General features: G+C 42.1%; 2 protein-coding genes across 3 annotated transcripts in view; one reads left to right on the forward strand and one right to left on the reverse strand.

Annotated features, from left to right (window-relative positions):
• LOC135334852 (CXXC motif containing zinc binding protein-like) overlaps nt 1–19,990 on the reverse strand; it is a 171,553-nt gene that overhangs the window by 109,929 nt on the left and 41,634 nt on the right. The window lies entirely within an intron of this gene.
• The window catches only part of LOC135334760 (sushi, von Willebrand factor type A, EGF and pentraxin domain-containing protein 1-like), a 39,892-nt gene that overhangs the window by 1,037 nt on the left and 18,865 nt on the right, over nt 1–19,990 (forward strand). Inside the window, exons 3-58 of one of the 2 annotated variants that reach the window (XM_064530044.1) lie at nt 63–239; nt 302–496; nt 578–760; nt 818–1,003; nt 1,048–1,224; nt 1,277–1,456; nt 1,864–2,040; nt 2,095–2,271; nt 2,327–2,494; nt 2,701–3,066; nt 3,598–3,795; nt 3,847–4,044; nt 4,122–4,319; nt 4,381–4,551; nt 4,611–4,793; nt 4,851–5,039; nt 5,097–5,267; nt 5,395–5,568; nt 5,619–5,792; nt 5,847–6,023; nt 6,075–6,251; nt 6,306–6,482; nt 6,554–6,724; nt 6,780–6,953; nt 7,008–7,184; nt 7,247–7,420; nt 7,480–7,656; nt 7,709–7,885; nt 7,957–8,127; nt 8,183–8,356; nt 8,411–8,587; nt 8,648–8,821; nt 8,878–9,054; nt 9,107–9,283; nt 9,342–9,515; nt 9,696–9,875; nt 9,929–10,114; nt 10,237–10,353; nt 10,404–10,498; nt 10,636–10,863; nt 10,921–10,989; nt 11,416–11,548; nt 11,624–11,758; nt 11,812–11,884; nt 11,934–12,039; nt 12,099–12,154; nt 12,210–12,357; nt 12,410–12,516; nt 12,563–12,674; nt 12,895–13,048; nt 13,179–13,245; nt 13,377–13,452; nt 13,609–13,709; nt 13,772–13,940; nt 13,991–14,068; nt 14,207–14,669. In XM_064530044.1, coding sequence (XP_064386114.1) covers nt 63–239; nt 302–496; nt 578–760; nt 818–1,003; nt 1,048–1,224; nt 1,277–1,456; nt 1,864–2,040; nt 2,095–2,271; nt 2,327–2,494; nt 2,701–3,066; nt 3,598–3,795; nt 3,847–4,044; nt 4,122–4,319; nt 4,381–4,551; nt 4,611–4,793; nt 4,851–5,039; nt 5,097–5,267; nt 5,395–5,568; nt 5,619–5,792; nt 5,847–6,023; nt 6,075–6,251; nt 6,306–6,482; nt 6,554–6,724; nt 6,780–6,953; nt 7,008–7,184; nt 7,247–7,420; nt 7,480–7,656; nt 7,709–7,885; nt 7,957–8,127; nt 8,183–8,356; nt 8,411–8,587; nt 8,648–8,821; nt 8,878–9,054; nt 9,107–9,283; nt 9,342–9,515; nt 9,696–9,875; nt 9,929–10,114; nt 10,237–10,353; nt 10,404–10,498; nt 10,636–10,863; nt 10,921–10,989; nt 11,416–11,548; nt 11,624–11,758; nt 11,812–11,884; nt 11,934–12,039; nt 12,099–12,154; nt 12,210–12,357; nt 12,410–12,516; nt 12,563–12,674; nt 12,895–13,048; nt 13,179–13,245; nt 13,377–13,452; nt 13,609–13,709; nt 13,772–13,940; nt 13,991–14,068; nt 14,207–14,302 — 8,933 coding nt within the window. In that variant the 3' untranslated portion in view covers nt 14,303–14,669. Of the gene's footprint in view, nt 1–62; nt 240–301; nt 497–577; nt 761–817; nt 1,004–1,047; nt 1,225–1,276; nt 1,457–1,863; nt 2,041–2,094; nt 2,272–2,326; nt 2,495–2,700; nt 3,067–3,597; nt 3,796–3,846; nt 4,045–4,121; nt 4,320–4,380; nt 4,552–4,610; nt 4,794–4,850; nt 5,040–5,096; nt 5,268–5,394; nt 5,569–5,618; nt 5,793–5,846; nt 6,024–6,074; nt 6,252–6,305; nt 6,483–6,553; nt 6,725–6,779; nt 6,954–7,007; nt 7,185–7,246; nt 7,421–7,479; nt 7,657–7,708; nt 7,886–7,956; nt 8,128–8,182; nt 8,357–8,410; nt 8,588–8,647; nt 8,822–8,877; nt 9,055–9,106; nt 9,284–9,341; nt 9,516–9,695; nt 9,876–9,928; nt 10,115–10,236; nt 10,354–10,403; nt 10,499–10,635; nt 10,864–10,920; nt 10,990–11,415; nt 11,549–11,623; nt 11,759–11,811; nt 11,885–11,933; nt 12,040–12,098; nt 12,155–12,209; nt 12,358–12,409; nt 12,517–12,562; nt 12,675–12,894; nt 13,049–13,178; nt 13,246–13,376; nt 13,453–13,608; nt 13,710–13,771; nt 13,941–13,990; nt 14,069–14,206; nt 14,670–19,990 lie in introns of those variants that run through there. The other variant, XM_064530043.1, reaches the window with a different exon arrangement.

Below are 19,990 nucleotides of genomic sequence, written 5' to 3' on the forward strand. Positions count from 1 at the left end.
GCACCATCTACTACAACATTTAGTCCACGCAGCACTTTATATAATGTGTGCTTCCTCTCCAGTTGTGTGCCTCTCCCTCCCTTCCCTCAACAATGGGTGGATATCCTACACTGACTCAACACTGGGCCTGAACACTGTGGCCACCCACTCTTGTGAGCCTGGCTATAAACTGACTGGTAGTACCTCAATGAGGACATGTACTGTCAGTGGATGGGATGGAACTGCACTTACTTGTACAGGTGAGAGTGTTGAGTTGGCTCTATCTGCAGCAATATGACATCAGTGTGTGTTTTTTCTCCAGCTATCTGTAATGACTTGACTACTCCAACCAATGGCAATGGAATGATAGCCTATAATATGGGGACCATGGATGCTAGACCATTGAACACTGTGGCTACCTACACACTGAGCTGTGACACTGGATACATGCTGACTGGTGATATAACCAGGACTTGTGTATATGGAACCTGGAGTGGTAGTGATTCAACTTGTGAATGTGAGTCCACTCATGATCAGTGTGGATATATATAATGAAGGCAACATTAATTATATATTTCACTAATGTGTTCTATTGTAGTGATCTGTCCAAACCTCCCTGTACCAACCAATGGAGCAGTGGTGTACAGTGACACCACCATCCCTAGAGCTGTTGGCTCCACGGCTACCTACACCTGTAACACTGGATACCAGATGACTGAACTGATGGTGAGGACGTGTAGTGTCAGTGGATGGAGCACTGGAGGCGACCCTGTCTGTACTGGTGAGGGGGATGAGTGCATTTGTGCTGACAGTGTGTTGATTGTAAGACCCCCCACAGCTATATGTGATGAGCTCATCCTCTCCAATGGAGTAATTAGTTACAGTCCAGCTACCTCCCCCATACTAGAGAGAACCACGGCTACACACAGCTGTACTACCACTGGGTACCAACTGTCCTCATCCACTACCACTAGGACCTGTCAGTCTGACAGAACGTGGAGTGGAATACCCATCATTTGTGAAGGTATTTCTCTAGCTACGCATGTACAGGTATTATTACCCCCACAGCTGTTGACTGTGGACCTCTGAGTATTACCAATGGAGCAGTGGACACATCCTCTGGAACCACCTTCATGATGACTGCTACCTACACCTGTAACACTGGCTACATTCTGACTGGTGGATCTATGACCAGAACATGTCCGGCCAATATGATGTGGAGTGGCAGTGAACCAACTTGTGATGGTGAGATAATTACAAGATGATCCCCATATCTGACCCCCCCCCCCCTCCACAGTCCTGTGTCCTCGTGAGCCTCTCTCCAATGGAATGGTGACCTACTCACCTTCTGATGACCCTCCACAACCCAGAGCAGTGGCCACTTATTCTTGTGACACTGGCTATGAACTGAGTGGTGCTAGTACGAGGAATTGTGTGGCTGTCAGTGGATGGAGTACATCTCTACCTGTTTGCAATCGTTAGTTGAACCATAGATAGAGTAAAAGAGGGATTGGATGGTACTTCACGGAAATGATTCATTTCAATGAAGTCTACGTAATAGCTCTGGGACCATCCTTATATCTCTTCATAACTCCCGGGAAACTTATTGTGTCCACATCTCAGAGCTATACCCATTACTAAATCACATGCCCCCTGATTAGGTACCAATTGGAAATGAAGAAAATATAATCTCGATTGTCGTGAATTAGCTAGTGCCATGCTAAATGGCCGGTGTTTAGCCCTTGTGTTAACTTGATTAAAACCGCAGAGATACACAGATGGCACTTCTTCGAGGATACTTCCGTTTCCATTTCCAATCCCTCTTCTATACTATATCTGGTTGAACTGACACATGTTTTAATTGTTTATGAATTCATATAATAGTTGTTGATTGCAATGACCTCGCTAACCCGGACAATGGAGCAGTGGACACATCCTCTGGAACCACCTTCATGATGACTGCTACCTACACCTGTAACACTGGATACAACATTGCTGGATCAGACACTCGGACTTGTGGGGCCACTGCATTGTGGACTCCAGATTCCCCCACCTGTGCACGTGAGTAACATGACTGACTGTGTACACTGTATCCACTGTGTTCATATTCCACAGCTGTTGACTGTGGTTCCCTCACTGTTCCTATTAACGGGCAAGTTAGTACATCCTCTGGAACCACCTTCATGAACACAGCCACCTACACCTGTAACACTGGCTACACTCTCAATGGAGTATTAACTAGAACCTGTCAAGCTAATGGAAACTGGGACCTAACCGTACCTACCTGTGATCGTGAGTGTTTCGTGTACATACAGCTGTGTATGTAAATCTAACTTTTCTTACACAGCTGTTGACTGTGGCCCCCTCTCTGCCCCCTTCAATGGAGCAGTGAACACATCCTCTGGAACTACCTTCATGATGACTGCTACCTACACCTGTAACACATACAATGGATCCACAACCAGGACTTGTGGGGCTACTGGAATCTGGAGTGGCAGTGAACCAACATGTGCCAGTAAGTAAAATTATCCGTGTTCATTATTAGTGCAAGTCGTCTTGTAAATGGTTATAATGTATAGCTACCGTATACTGTATATGATTGTACGAAATAATTAAATCCAAGTTGTGCTTAATTTAGACGTTTGCAGTATTATGTACATGGACTAATGATTTGTTGAAATCTTATTTCAGTTGATAATGATATGATTTTTATTGGTCCAGTCTACCTGACTCTGGGATCAACCTTATATAATACCAATAACACTGAGATACTCATCACTGACATTGGAGAGGATGCTGCTGGTGGTCTCCCATATCTCACCTGTCACACTGACCTCACCACCTGCTGTAGAAATACTGACAACGGTGGTAATGGAGGACTAGGACAGTGGACGTTTCCTGATGGGAGTGTGATACTGCATAATGGTGGCTCAATGAGTGCTGGAGATCAGTTCTACATTCTAAGGGGGGCACCTCAGGTCGTCAGACTGGCTCGTAGACAGGGCAACAACCCCCTCACTCCAATCGGGTCCTACTGTTGTACTGTACCAACTACTGGAGGAGACATGACCCTCTGTGCTAACCTGGGTGAGTGTAGAGATTGTTTGGGTGGGTAAAGGACAACGTGCACTGTTGTATTGGTGCCTACTATAGTTACCCAGTTTGACCTACAGTTTACAGTTCCCAAGTGCTTGCAATAATTTACATGTATAGAGTCAATCAATTCACGCCAATATTAATATCAGAATTAAGTACTATTAGGCAGTCGCATATTGATTGGTTTGATCGAATATAGATACAATCAAGAGTAGATAAGAGTATCTACTCTTGATATGTAGATCTATATAGTTTCAGTGAAAGCCCTTATGCAGCTCTAATTCCGGCAAGGAAGGTTTCTATAGGATTTCCTTCCATGCAGCAATTAAGTTGTTATCTATAGCCCTTCCTTGCAGCCATTATCTGTGAGGGGACCACTTCTGTTTTGCAACTTTACTGTAGATGCAATTTCCATTGATTGATACGGGTGTGAATATATATATTGACTGCTGACTCTACATCTGTATACAGCCCAGAATAAATTGTGCACACCTAGTCTGTTGCATGATTTGTGTTCTCCAGTTCTGTGCTCCACCCTCCCACTGATGAATGGAGTGATCTCCTACTCTGACCCAACACTGGGTGAGAACACTGTGGCCACTCACACCTGTGAGGCTGGGTCTGCCCTCACCACTGACGTCAGTACCAGGACCTGTGGAGTGACTAGTAATAGTCTGGGTGGTGTGGGTGACTGGTCCGGGTCACCTCTGGTGTGTGCAGGTATGGGACCTCCTCACACATACAGTACCAACCATTCTCATTATCTCACAGGGGGTGCCTGTCCAGACCCCACTGATCTACAAAATGGAGTGATCAGCTACAGCACTGTATCAGCTAATGGCTACAGACGAGTTACTACTGTGGCTACCTACTTTAGAATTTGTACTGGTGTTGGCTTGGAAACTGGCGGTACCTCAGTGAGGACGTGTAGTGGTGGTGTTTGGATTGGCAGTGAACAACCTTGTATAGGTGAGAGTGTTGAATTGGCTTTATTATTATTGTGGCAATCTGACATTAATCTCTTGTGTTTGTGTTATTTATTCTAGCTTCCAATACCACCTGCTCTCACCACTTGACTGCTCCAACCAATGGAATGATTGGCTATAATACGGAAACCATGGACCCTAGACCAGTGAACACCGTGGCTACCTACACTTGTATCACTGGATACACTGTGACTGGCAGCAACACCAGGACTTGTGGGAGTGATGGAATGTGGAGTGGGTCTAAACTCACTTGTACAAGTACGTTATCATCACTTGTTCATTACATACACTATTGCTGTGGCCTTTGTCTCTCCTCCAGTTGTCACCTGTCCAACCCTCACTAACCGTAATGGAGCAGTCAACGTACCTAGTAACAACTTTGGAAGCACTGCAACCTACACCTGTAACACTGGCTACACTATCAATGGAGACACCACTAGGATGTGTCAAGCTGATGGAACCTGGAGTGGCAGTGAACCAACTTGTCAGCGTGAGTCCATTCAGTGTGGATATAATGAAAGCAACATTATTACTATTATTTTGTTGCAGTGATCTGTCCAAACCTCCCTGTACCAACCAATGGAGCAGTGATATACAGTGACACCACCATCCCCAGAGCTGTGGACTCCATGGCTACCTACACCTGTACCACTGGCTACCAGGTGACTGGATTGATGATGAGGGTGTGTACTGTCAGTGGATGGAGCACTGGAGATGACCCTGTCTGTACTGGTGAGGGGGATGTGTGTATTTGTGCTGACAGTGTGTTAATTGTAAGACCCCCCACAGCCATCTGTCCTGGCCTCACCCTCACCAATGGAGTGATTGGTTACACTCCAGCTACTTCCCCTATACTAGAGGGAACCACGGCTACACACAGCTGTACTACCACTGGGTACCAACTGTCCTCATCCACTAGTACCACTAAGACCTGTCAGTCTGACAGAATGTGGAGTGGAGAACTCCTCACTTGTAACCGTATGTGATTAAAATTGATGTTCCCAATAATATTATGATGATTTCCCTCCCATTCAGCTGTCCCCTGTGGCAACCCTCCTACTGTTATCAATAGTGGCAGGACTTTCACTGGTACCACATTCGGAGCAATGGCTACCTACTCCTGCAACACTGGGTATCAAAGGTCAGGATCAGCCACGATAACTTGTCAGGCTAATGGGAGCTGGAGTGCAGCACCAGTGTGTACAGGTAATTTAAGTCTTACATACATGCAGTCATATACCTATTAGGTACAGATAGACTGATAATTAGTTCAACTTGTACAGGTTTGGTATTTCTCAATAGGCTGTATGTAAAATGTAAATGCTCCTAACAGTGGTTGATTGTGGCTCATTGAGTGCTCCTACCAATGGAGGAGTCATGACAACAGGAACCACCTACCAAAGTACTGCTACCTACAGCTGTGACAATGGCTACACACGTAGTGGAGATCAGACCAGGGTTTGTCAGGCTAGTGGAGACTGGAATGGGTCAGAACCTGCTTGTAATCGTGAGTACACTGTCTATAACCAGAAAGCTTGGCCATGTTTTGTTGTTTAGTTGTTGACTGTGGAGCTCTAACTGTTACCAATGGAACAGTGGACACATCCTCTGGAACCACCTTCATGATGACTGCTACCTACACCTGTAACAATGGCTACACTCTGACTGGAGACACCACCAGAATGTGTGGGGCTGGTGGGAGCTGGACACTCATGGAGCCTACTTGTGTTGGTATGTACAGTAGATGGTTATCTTGTCCTCATGAATGCAGAATCTGTCCCTCAGTTGTTGACTGTGGCCCCCTCACTGACCCCTCCAATGGTATGGCCGTTAATACACCCACTACCACATTTGAGAGCACTGCTACCTACTCTTGTAACACTGGCTACACTCTGACTGGAAATATGACCAGAACTTGTCAGGCTAAGGGAGACTGGAGTGGGTCTGCTCCAACATGTGATAGTACGTTATCATCTCTTGTTCTCTGTTTTGATTGCCTCTTCTTCCCTGCAGTTGTCACCTGTCCAGCTCTCTCTGACCCCAACAATGGAATGGTTGATGTGCCTAACAACACCTTCATGAGCAATGCCACCTATGCCTGTGTCCATGGCCACAATCTGACTGGAGGCAGCACCACCAGGACTTGTGGGAGTGATGGAGTGTGGAGTGGCAGTGATCCAACGTGTACTCGTAAGTTAAATTATGTAATGATGATCTGAATCCATTCTCATATACACAATGTAGCTGTGGATTGTGGCTCTCTCTCTGACCCCTCCAATGGAGCAGTGGACACATCCTCTGGAACCACCTTCATGAGGACTGCTACCTACACCTGTAACACTGGGTACACTCTGACTGGCAGCAACACCAGGACTTGTCAAGCTGATACAGACTGGAGTGGCAGTGAACCAGCTTGTGATAGTACGTAATGAACGTTATCATATCTTGTTCATTGTGTACATTGTTGCATTGCGGCCTCTTCTTCCCTGCAGTTGTCACCTGTCCAGCTCTCTCTGACCCCACCAATGGAATGGTTGATGTGCCTAGCAACAACTTTGGGAGCATTGCCACCTACACTTGTAACCGTGGCCACAATCTGACTGGAGATGCCACTAGGACTTGTGAGGCTACTGGAATGTGGAGTGGCAGTGTAGCTTGTAATCGTAAGTTTAAACAACCTCGCAATCTCTTGTTTTTAAGAACCGTTCTTTCCTTTAGTTATTAACTGTGGCGACCTCACTGGCCCGGACAATGGCTTGGTCACTATACGTATTGGAAACTTTGGTAGCAATGCTTCCTACACGTGTGAAACTGGCTACATGCTGAATGGAGATATGACCAGAATGTGTCAGGATAATGGAGACTGGAGTGGGTCTGCTCCAACTTGTGATAGTACGTTAAATTATATTGCTCTATACTTTATGATCTCATTCTTATACACTGTAGCTGTTGACTGTAGTGACCTCACTGACCCCACTGATGGAGCAGTGAACACATCCTCTGGAACCACTTTTAATATGAATGCCACTTACAGCTGTAACACTGGCTACAATCTAAATGGAACAAACGCTAGGACTTGTCAGGCGGATAGAATGTGGAGTGGCAATGAACCAGCTTGTGATAGTACGTTATCATCTCTTGTTCATTGCGTGTACACTGTTTTAATTGCCTCTTCTTCCCTGCAGTTGTCACCTGTCCAGCTCTCTCTGACCCTAATAATGGAATGGTTGATGTGCCCAACAACAACTTTGGGACCGTTGCTAACTACACGTGTAACACTGGCTACATGCTGACTGGAGATGTAATTAGAGTTTGTGAGGTTAATGGAGACTGGAGCGGGACTGCTCCAACTTGTGATAGTATGTTATCATCTCTTGTTCATTGTGTACACTGATCATGGTCCTATTCCTTCCTGCAGTTGTCACCTGTCCAACTCTCACTGACCCCACCAATGGAACGGTTGATGTACCTAGCAACAACTTTGAAAGTACTGCCACCTACGCCTGTGACACTGGATACAATCTAACTGGAGGCAGCAGCACCAGGACTTGTGGGAGTGATGGAGTGTGGAGTGGCAGTGATCCAACATGTACTCGTAAGTTAAATTATGTAATGATAATCTGAATCCATGCTCATTCACAATGTAGCTGTGGATTGTGGCTCTCTCTCTGACCCCTCCAATGGAGCAGTGGACACATCCTCTGGAACCACCTTCATGAGGACTGCTACCTACACCTGTAACACTGGGTACACTCTGACTGGAAGCAACACTAGGACTTGTCAAGCTGATACAGACTGGAGTGGCAGTGAACCTGCTTGTGATAGTACGTAATGAACGTTATCATCTCTTGTTCATTGTGTACACTGTTGCATTGCGGCCTCTTCTTCCCTGCAGTTGTCACCTGTCCAGCCCTCTCTGACCCCACCAATGGAATGGTTGATGTGCCTAGCAACAACTTTGGGAGCATTGCCACCTACACTTGTAACCGTGGCCACAATCTGACTGGAGATGCCACTAGGACTTGTGAGGCTACTGGAATGTGGAGTGGCAGTGTAGCTTGTAATCGTAAGTTTAAACAACCTCACAATCTCTTGTTTTTAAGAACCGTTTTTTCCTTTAGTTATTAACTGTGGCGACCTCACTGGCCCGGACAATGGCTTGGTTACTATACGTATTGGAAACTTTGGTAGCAATGCTTCCTACACGTGTGAAACTGGCTACATGCTGAATGGAGATATGACCAGAATGTGTCAGGATAGTGGAGACTGGAGTGGGTCTGCTCCAACTTGTGATAGTACGTTAAATTATATTGCTCTATACTTTATGATCTCATTCTTATACACTGTAGCTGTTGACTGTGGTGACCTCACTGACCCCACTGATGGAGTAGTGAACACATCCTCTGGAACCACTTTTAATATGAATGCTACTTACAGCTGTAACACTGGCTACAATCTGAATGGAACAAACACTAGGACTTGTCAGGCGGATAGAATGTGGAGTGGCAATGAACCAGCTTGTGATAGTACGTTATCATCTCTTGTTCATTGTGTACAGTGTTTTAATTGCCTCTTCTTCCCTGCAGTTGTCACCTGCTCAGCCCTCTCTGACCCCACCAATGGAATGGTCAGTGTGCCTAACAACAACTTTGGTACCGTTGCTAACTACACCTGTAACACTGGCTACATGCTGACTGGAGATGTAATTAGAGTTTGTGAGGTTAATGGAGACTGGAGTGGGACTGCTCCAACTTGTGATAGTACGTTATCATCTCTTGTTCATTGTGTACACTGATGGTCCTCTTCCTTCCTGCAGTTGTCACCTGTCCAACTCTCACTGACCCCACCAATGGAATAGTTGATGTACCTAGCAACAACCTTGAAAGTACTGCCACCTACGCCTGTGACACTGGATACAATCTGACTGGAGGCAGCAGCATCAGGACTTGTGGGAGTGATGGAGTGTGGAGTGGCAGTGATCCGACATGTACTTGTAAGTTAAATTAGATAATGATCTTATGAGTCCATTCTCATTCACAATGTAGCTGTTGACTGTGGTTCCCTGTACGCCCCCTCCAATGGAGCAGTGGACACATCCTCTGGAACCACCTTCATGATGACTGCTACCTACACCTGTAACACTGGATACACTCTGACTGGCAGTAACACCAGGACTTGTGGGGCAAATGGAGGCTGGACTCCTAATCCACCCATTTGTGATCGTATGTTGCAAAAGTCTATATTACATCTAACATTTAATTACCACCTTTACCCTCTAAGCTGTTGACTGTGGCCCCCTCACCGACCCCTCCAATGGTATGGTTGATGTAACTACTACCACCTTTGGGAGCACTGCTACCTACACCTGTAACACTGGCTACATGCTGACTGGAGACACTACTAGGACTTGTGGGGCTGGTGGACAGTGGAGCTCTAGTGCACCTACTTGTAATCGTAAGCTTGTATGGTCTTATGTCCTACTACTGTACCATTACTCAATCCTTATTCTAAATATTCGTACACCTCTTGTGCATAATAGTTTTAATTTTTGGATTAATACATGCATGCTCTCAATGCGAAAAATACAAAAATTTCCACACATTAATACGCTATACAATCCTCCTGATTCCCCAGCTGTTGACTGTGGAGCCCCTCCCACCATTTCTGATGGTAGTAGGACACTAGCTGGTACAACATTTGGAGAGACGACCACCTACACCTGCACCACTAGTGGGTTCAGTATCTCTGGATCAGCCACCATAACTTGTCAGGCTAATGGGAGCTGGGAACCTGAGCCAGCCTGTACTATGGATCGTGAGTTATTGTCTGAGTGTGTTAGGCTGGTCCAGTTACTCTGTTCTGTGCAGCCATTGATTGTGGGACACCTCCCTCTGTCTCTAATGGCTCTCCTGGAGCACCCTCACCTGACACAATGCTCAATGGAGTGGTGACCTACACTTGTGTCAGTGGGTATGAGGTCTCCACTGGAGTCACCACAGCAATGGCTACCTGTATGGCTAATAGGATGTGGGAGCCTGTACCAACTTGTCAACGTAAGTTAATGTGATGCGTGTGTACAGTATTATATACACTGCCACTCATTGTTTATATACACTCATTCATAGTCATAGCAACTATAGCTGACATTATAATCTGAGTATATTTTTCTCTATAGGCGTGGTTCAGTGTGAAGCTGAAATAGACTCTGTGTGGGAGCTTTCCTTCCCTACCACTTTGGCTGGCTTTTCCTATTCCCAGCAATGCCCACAATCTGGAAATGGAACAACTTTAGGTATCATTATATCATTCTATGTGACTGTGTGTTGATGCATGTGTATATAGGTATTGCGACTCGTTTCTGTACACTTGAAGGTGTCTGGGAAGCAGTGAACACTGATAACTGCACTAGGGAAGTGATAATCTCACTTAGTAACACGGTGAGACTTTGCAGTTATTGCATGGCTTTACAAAAGAATAACTATATGCAATGCATGTCATCTATATATAGAACGTATATATACTATTGATAACAATCTTTCATGCACCAACTGTAGTTTCTATTCCTCCCCTTCAGGCAAATGAACTGTTTTCTAGAAATGCATCTCAGAACAATGCATCTCAGAATGAAGTTGACAACCTTCTTGTTTCTCTTGCGGAGGCTACTAGTGTAAATGCAACAGGAGACTCCACCATATTCCCCCAAGACCTCAGCACTACTAATATGATCGTCAAGTCAAGTGTGAACTACCTCGTTCAAAACGTTGAGATTGCTAGCCCTGTGTCTTCTCTGAATTTTAGTGAAGTAAGACTATAGTTATACGAAGCACTTCCCTTTTGTTTAAATAGTTGGATCTTGCAGGAAGTTATGAACATTTTCAACAATGTTCTTGATGAGAGGAATACCGGAGGATGGGAAAGATTACAAGAGGTATAATAATGGCACAGATAAACATAAATTTAAGTATCGTAATTTATCGGACACTTCTAATTACCCCGGACACTCTTTTGGGCAATTTTCGTTGTTCTAATACAACGGACACTCCAGTGCTTTAATATTACATTTGTTCTAAATATCCGGACAATACTTTGAAAAGTTGAATTACATTCATAGACGGCAAGTAAGACTTAGAGTGCTGCAGTTAGATAGCTTTGAGTAGCTAGTTTTAGATAGCTAGTGCAACTATTCAGTCGCACACTGGTCTATTAAACTTAGCTAGCTCGTGTGCAGCTGCTTGCTTGTTCTAATTATTCCGGACACTTCGCATGCTGTATAAAAATCTGTTCCAATTATACCCGGACAATTTCCAAAATAATTATTTTTTGCTGTCCGATAAATTTACGGTATATACTTCAGGATTCTGCTGCTGAGAGTCAGCAATTGCTGTTGAGTGCAGAGTTATATGGTCAGTATGTGTCATTGGCACTAAGGAGTGAAGCTGTGGATACAGGCAACGTGACGGAGATCACACTTGTGAGACAGAACATCGGTATGTGTATACTTCACCATTAGCTTATTATGCTGTGCAAGGGTGATGCATGATAGTATTGCATATACCGTCCAGTTCTATCAGCAATGGAAGTTGACCCCACTAGTTTGGATGACATTATCTTTCCTGAAGTTGTAAAAGTCAGTGAAGAAACAGGCTCAGCTCAAAGTACCATATCAGCTGCTCTTCTTGCGGAGAGAGGCTCTCAAGGTATTTTATAATTATACACTTTAACCATTGATTTTGTTTATCTCAATCTTCAGAGGGGAATGTTACAGCAGTCAACATTCTATTTTCCAACTTGGAGGATTTTCTTCCAAACACCAATCTTGAAATGTACAGTACTAAGTCATGTTCTGCTCAGTCTCATTGTATGCTTACACAGGAACACCACCAGACCAGTATCACAGGTTATTTCTAGTCAAGTCTTCTCCAATGTGAAGTTAAATAACTCTCAGACACGAGCAACCTTCAGATTCACCACCCAAAAGGTTGTTATAACATAATACCATCAGTTGGACTTACGAGTGACACTTATTCATGCGTGCAGTTTTATGAAGATGAAGTTGTTGAAAATGCAAGATGTGTATTTTGGAGTGTTTCTAGGTGAGCTGTCCTTCCAATGTCAAATTACACTACACTTATCATTATATTGTGTCAGTGATGCTGCCAACAGCACGTGGTCCACGGAAGGTGTGACTACAGTCAGTGTGGATGAAGACGAGCAAATGAGAGTATATAATGTTGTCTGTGAGAGCAGTCATTTCACAGCATTTGCTGTTCTAGTGGATGTCACTGGAGCACTGAATGTGAGCCTCATGCAGCGAATACTATTCATAGTTATAGTTTGTTCTTTTGTAGGACACAACTCCTGAGATCAGGTTTGCTCTATCAGTGGTGACTTACGCTGGTTGTTTCATCTCCATCTTTTTTCTTCTTTTGTCTATATTCTATTTCTTGACATTGAGGTAATTATTAAAGGGAGTTGTATACATATAAAACCTTGCTATGTAGAAAAGAGCTGTTGACCAAGGTTCATAACTTCATCCATCTCAACCTGTCTATTTCTTTGCTCCTTGGTTATGTGGTGTTCCTGTCAGGAGTGGAGACTGCTGTGGCCAACAAGGTGCAACTTGAGTCATGTAACATGAACTGTGCAGTATATATATAATTATAGCTACACTGCAGCTTGTACAGTTCATCATTATGAGCATGCATAATTATGCTGAAGTTGAAGTTTTTCAAATTAATGAGCCTTATGTATATGTATATGTACTATATATATATATATACTCCATTTGCGAATGCTTATGACATCGCGAATGTAAATACTCCATGACTTGCAGGTAGCGTGTGTGTTTGTGGCTGCTCTCCTTCACTACTTGTTCACTACTGTGTTCTTTTGGATGTTGTGTGAGGGAATCATGCTCTATCTCATGTTGGTGGTTGTCTTCAACCGAATATCCAAGAAATGGTGGATATTCTTTATTATTGGATGGGGTAAATTTTATGTTTGTTTTCAAATTTTGCAAAATGTACAGAGCCGGTAAATTACTTGTATTAAACCCTCAAAGAGGTTCATCCACTTATTTGTAATTATGCATGAGTATATGTTGTTGTTTTTACACAGTTGTTCCAGTGATACCAGTGGCTATATCTGCTGGAATTATTCATGACCAGTATGGCACAAAAGAGTAGTAAGTTTACTATCAGGTAGAAAATCTATTACAACGTACATGTACAGCGCTTCCCCCAATTCCAATACAATGCGTGTGTGTAACCTTTACATGCAACTGACAATATTGATTTGTCCACTTTATACATTCAGTTGTTGGATTGCTGTTGGTGGCGGTGATAAAGGAGCCATATGGGCATTTGTTGTACCAATGCTACTTGTTGTTCTGGTGAGATCTCTATAGCTTGCAATGCATTTCATATAATTATATCAACCATTTCGATTTAGTGTCTCTTCCGATAATTGTAGCAGCAGTTTTCGAGAGTACACATCTGTATTCATGCATGCAGTTTTTATGACTGAAACCCTTCTCCTGTACATACAGGCGAATATATTCTTCCTCTTGGCTGCTTTGCGCAGTGTCTATAATCTGAAAAAATCAACCATGCAACAAACTGGGAAGAAGGAATCTTTACAGTTATTCTCGTGAGTGTATATCATACATCTTTCAGTAACATATTGATCCCAATGCTGGTACATGCATGCAGACAACTCTTCAAGGCCACCATAATTCTCCTTCCATTGCTCGGGCTGACTTGGGTGTTTGGTCTACTTTCAGTCAACAGCAGCACTATTGTGTTTGCATGGTTGTTCTCTATCTTTAACTCACTGCAAGGCTTGTTCGTGTTCATCTTCCATGTGCTCAGGAGTGAAAAGGTGCGTGTTTCATTTTGATTTGAGCATTTTATGTCTCTTCTAATTGTTAGGTCACAAACTTCCTAAAGCAGTGCAGAAAGAGAATTGATAGTACTGCATCAACTTCTACCTCAGGAAAATACCATGCGGTATACCATATAATTATGATTATGTAGACAGTGAAACCCCTATTGGTATAATTATTATAAAGTATATAGCGTGCATAGGACCCGGCTGTTTCTATTGTAGGTTATAGTGCCATTCTGTGAAATACTTTATTTATGCAGAGCAATCCGACGAGTGTTTTCCATCTCCAGCGAAAAGTCAGCATGCAAGATGATGAAGACTCATTAAAGCCGATGAGATTGCATCGTATGATATAAATTTACACACTTAATTAAGCTTATAACTAAAGATTTATGATAATTATATGAATATAGCTGCCTATATAATTGTATCACCAGGAGTGCATGTATTCTCAGGACTTTGTACTTTATCTAAACTCTTGCATTGGTAAACATCATTATAAACTAATTCAAGAAAACCCTGCAATCTGATTGGGCTGGGATAATAGACTCATATAGTGCCACAACGAAGGATCCGTGCTATAAACTAGCAAAATATGCTCTGCACTTCATGATCAGTATTACTATATCTCGGCAATCTCGAATGAACTCTATAGACAGTATAATCGTGATTATTACCAACACACACAATATTAACACACACTATCAAGAGTCTATCTAGGTAAGAGAGTTCTACAGCTAGTCAGTTAGTCAGTGGGTTAGTTGGCCAGACCCTTGGCCCTCAGCTTGGAGATCAGTATCTCATTCTTGCGACACTCCTGCAGCACACCATCATAATGAAAGCACCGCAGGTGCTGATGCCTCGGTGGAGATGCCAAAGCTACATAACATAAAGCTACTAATAGCTGATGAACATTTTTGCAATAATTATTTTGCTGCATGCAAACTCAAAGAATGGGTAATGATCGACCATGATTGTTGTTAAAAACATCGATGCCAAAAGTTCAATTCTAAAATTAATGGCTGCCATCAGCAGAGCCTTGCAGCTCTCATCCTCACTCTTGCAGCTACCAATAGCTAGCGTTCTAGTACAGAGCTAACTACTAAGTAGAGTAGTAACACACGGTAAACAAGTTTGGCTACGTGCTCTTCTGAAAAGGCTGCAATGGCATTCCAAGTAAGCAAAACTAGGCATAACTCGAGAACGAAGCATTATTTTGCAAATCCACGAATTAAAATCCAAGTAAACATGACTAGAAGCCTATAGAAACTCTTACTTGCACTTGATTCATCCTTGAGCAGCTGTAGCGGTCTACACACACACACACACAGACACACAAACACACTACCGTATACTTCGCTTGCGCATGCGCACCGAGGCATAACTGCCTAACTGTTATAAAAGCGAAAACTCGGCCTAGGATCAAGGCTACATCATAACACACACCACCCACACACCATCACACATGACTGACCTCCTGTATCCTGTAAGATTTAAAGGCGTGGCTTCAGGTAATCAAATACCGTATAGCGCGAAATTTTCGAGGGGCTTAATTTTCGCGGATTTCGTGGGTTAGAATCCTACACGAAAATTAAGTCCACGAAAATTGAATTACCTGCTATAGCATGCATAGATTTAAAGGCGTGGCTTCCGGTAAGCAGTCATTCCGCGAACATTGTGCAACGAAATAGCTTTTAGAGGCTAATCCACGAAATATAAGTGCCTCGAAAATTTCGCGCTATACGGTAATTATAAGTGCCTCGAAAATTTCACGCTATAAGGATGCGCATGTAGGACCAGAAAGCCAGAAATCGGAAAAAGCGGAAGTGAAGAGTAAATGAGTGGGCATAGCAGGGCAATGCATTCCAAGGTTAACCCTTGACTTTGCGCAGATGTAATGCATGAGATGCTGTTGCCAGATCACCCTACTAGTATCATGACAGTGTAAGTAAGTAGAAAGCTGGCCAGCCTAGTTTTAAGAGTCAGGTAAGTAGACTCTTCATTCTCTTCATTGTCTGCAGTATAGACTCGATAATATGGCTAGCTACTTGCACATGTCTGCAGTAGACTCTAGCTAGCTACATGCACAATGACTGAATGAATTATGTCTGTACACTGAGCTAGATTTTGTATGAATTTAACATCTATCATTTTTAAGGTGTGTTAATTCAGCCAGTCACCTAACTCCTACTTATACTCCCCAATTTATTGTCCTGAGGTTATTTGGCTCTACTGAAACACGCCGAGCCACTTTTCTGATTTTCTGAGAGCCATGATTCGAGAACGGGAACTGGAATAATTATGTTCAGTCCTGATATAATATATAGACAAGCATGTATCAGCCAATAAGTTATGTTGAAATACTTAAGTTACTTTAATCGACTGGAACGTACTTGCTAAGAAGCTTTTCTGACTTTCCGAGAGCAGTGATTCGTTAACAGGAACCCTGAAAATAATATATTCAGTGCTGGACTAGACATGCATGCAGATATCAGCCAGTATGTTGATAATTATATACTCTTCTGAGGTTACTTCAATCGACTGGAATTTGCTGAAAAACTTTTCTGACTTTCCGAGAGCTGTGGTTCATTAACGGGAACCCTGAAAAATAATATATTCAGTGCTGGTCTAGACATGCATGCATGCAGATATCAGCCAGTATGTTGATATATACTCTTCTGAGGTTACTTTAATCGACTGGAAGTTGCTGAGAAACTTTTCTGACTTTCCGAGAGCAGTGCTTAGTAAACAGAAACCCAGAAAATATATTTAGTGCTGGTCTTAGACAACAGGTAGCAGCCAATACGTTGATACACTCTTCTGAGGTTACTTTAATCGACTGGAACTTGCTGAGCAAGAACTAGCTGAGAAACTTTTCAGACTTTCCGAGAGCAGTGCTTCGTAAACGGAAACCCAGAAAGTATATTTAGTGCTGGTTTTAGACCAGCAGGTATCAACCAATACGTTGATACACTCTTCTCGGGTTAATTTAATCGACTGGGAACTTACTGAGCAACTTTTTAGACTTTCCGAGAGCATGCAGTGATTCGTAAACAGAACTTGACCCTGAAAATGTTCAGTACTGTTCTTAGACAAGCATGTATCAACTAATACCTATAATTATATACCCAAGTTTACAATTCTGAGGTTACTTTAATTGACTAGAACTTGTTGACTTTCCAAGAGCAGTGATTCGTAAACAGAAACCCTGAAAATTAATTTTGTTGAACACCCCTTAATAATAACACTAAGGTAAATTCTATACCAGGATCCAACACAGTAATGATACACAAACAATCTTCATTATATAATCAAGTCCTGTTGTGTATAATTATATTATAGTCTACAGCTATACAATATAGATGTAGGCATATGGATAAGCAGGACGATATCATGAAGTAGGCAGATGATGCTGCAATACTAGAGATTGAAGAAGATATGAGAGTGAGTGAGGAATACTCAGAATGTGCTGAATCAGAGGTATATACAGGCATATATAGTTACAACATAAACTGTCGATGTGTACAATGTGTTAATTACGTAATGGTTATGCAATGTTTACTACGTTTATAGTTTTAGTTTTGTGGTAATACGTGCCAGGCCAGTTTCTTAAAATAATCGTCCCCATATTGGAAGGCAAGCATATCCCTATACCAACGATCGGAGCGCCCCAATGATAAAGGCTTACTATACCATACACATATTATACCGTGACAATCTGTCAGTGGGTGAAATTGAAACCCATTAACCAACCAGAAAGAAAAGCGCATGTGTTACGTACAGAAGAAAAAGGATGCCATCGAAGGGAGATTAAAAAGAAATTCGAGCATTAGAGGTGCAAAAATAATTATATCAATAGTTCCTGACTCAACCAGAAAATCAAATTAAAGGAAGATTTGATAAAACCATGCTTTAATAATTACGTCCAGTGCAATCCTTAGCATCAAGTTCTAATGAGCATGATAGACTATCCTGCATGTAGACATATAATTTAGGTACAATTGCAAGTGGATAATGTCTTGCGCATTGGTGTCTTTTCGAAGTATCTCATTTTGCACAAAGCAACAAAGCAATCAGCAGTTGCGTCTCCAGATTTTTTTTGCTGATTTTCGATTTTTGTTGATTTTGGATTTCTGGTTCGGCTTGAGTGTGAAAGACGTTCTGAGTTGTGTGTGTCACTATGACGCTGAAAGTGAAAATTATTCGAAGCAGTGCTATATAATTATACTGAGACATCTGAATCCCAGCTAGGGCAAGGTAACTAGTACTGCATGCATAAATTGTTTTATGCTGTAATAATTAACAATGTGCATTCTATATATATAATTATATACTATATAGATCTGCTATAACTGCAATGCTGTTTAATTTAGGAACCAATAGATTCTGTGAGGTCAGTTGGTTGTATCTGTACACATTGATGGTGTCCTGCATGCATGCATGCATGCATGTGTCCTATGAGCATTATTTATAGAAGAATGGAGTTTGATAATGTCTTCGTTCTTGATGTAATCTGCTGAAGATGTCATGATCAGGTCATTTATGCATATTATATGGGAACATGCAGATAAAAAATTCCAGTAGTTTTAAGCATCTAATAGTGTCACACAATTTGTCTCACTTTTTTCAAAACTCAGCTAGTGTATTTAAATAATTATATAGGGCATACTCTTTCAAACTGGAAAAGCTCTGTTACCTGTACTATGTGCATGCATGTGAATAGCATTACACACTATTGGTGAACTGATAATTATATGAAAATTATGGCTGAGTGCATGTTATACATGTATACCCATGGCTATAACTATGCCATGGTATTATGTGAGATACCGTATATACGTATTGTGCTAGAAATAATATTAGTTACTATAGATATCATTAATATAGCACTATACGTTAACGGCAAGAGTATAAATAATATAAGAAGAGAAGAGTGTCGAACTACCAATACCTCTATACACAAAACTGTGCACGATATCCTGTCAATTGCGCAAGCTTGCGCACACATTACGCAACGCACAGAATTTGTTAGCAGTGAGTAAAGAGTGGAAGTGAAGAGGATCAACCCGACTATTGTCTCTATTTATGATTTTTGTGAAAAGATCGTCTTCTATCAGTGTGCAGTGAGCAGCTCTGAACATTGAACGCAAACGAATATAGCTAGAATCAGATGTCATTGTACATGCACCCCTAAAAACGTCATGGTTAACATTTTCTAGGAGATTACTAGTAAGTTTACAGTATACTTCATCACGTGCGCGAGTCATGTTACTTTGTGTATGATGCCGCTGAGTATAAAACACATAATTGTAATGGACAAATACATAACATTATAGGCAGATTGTTAACGCTAGCTATAGTTCTGGTAAGTTCTTATGCATGCAGTTCACGATACATCTGTTACAAGGGCATAGGTATAGTGGATTTAGAGAACAGCTTTTTGGGGTTGGCTGCTAGAGTTTGTGCTATAGGTTTGTGTCATAATCAATTTTAGGATCAGGGATTGGTTTTGTTATTGCAGTTCCTCTAGTTTGCATAGCTTGATAGTAGTGTATATTTCCTTAATCCATGCAAGTTTTTAACGTTATGTCTTATTCCTTGGTGAACCAGTTAAGGACGCTGTTGTGGCCGTTGCATGTCTGTATATACAATAGCTGATGTTGTCTGTTTTTAGTTCTATATAAATAGGCAGTTTTAACATAATTATTGGGAGGCTTAGGGAGATGATTGGGTGGAAGTACTGCTGAAGTTATAATTATAGCTTGAATTGTAAAAAAAAGTTACTTGTGGATCAAATAGGCGGATTATAACTATATAGTTGGCTGTGAGAGAGAATAAAACTAAGAAGTGGTCGGAGTATAGTTATATATGATTGATCCACTATACCGGCCTCTCTTGGTGTATCTGTTAAAATATATAAATCTAGAATATTGCCCTATATATGTGTGAGGGAGGCTATCAGTTGGATAATTAAGTTTCAACGACACAACAGTATTTTAACAGCCCCGGCCATATTAATTAAAGCCTGTCTGGTATGTACGTTG

The sequence above is a fragment of the Halichondria panicea genome, chromosome 4 (genome assembly GCF_963675165.1).
Source record: "Halichondria panicea chromosome 4, odHalPani1.1, whole genome shotgun sequence".
NCBI lineage: Eukaryota > Metazoa > Porifera > Demospongiae > Suberitida > Halichondriidae > Halichondria > Halichondria panicea.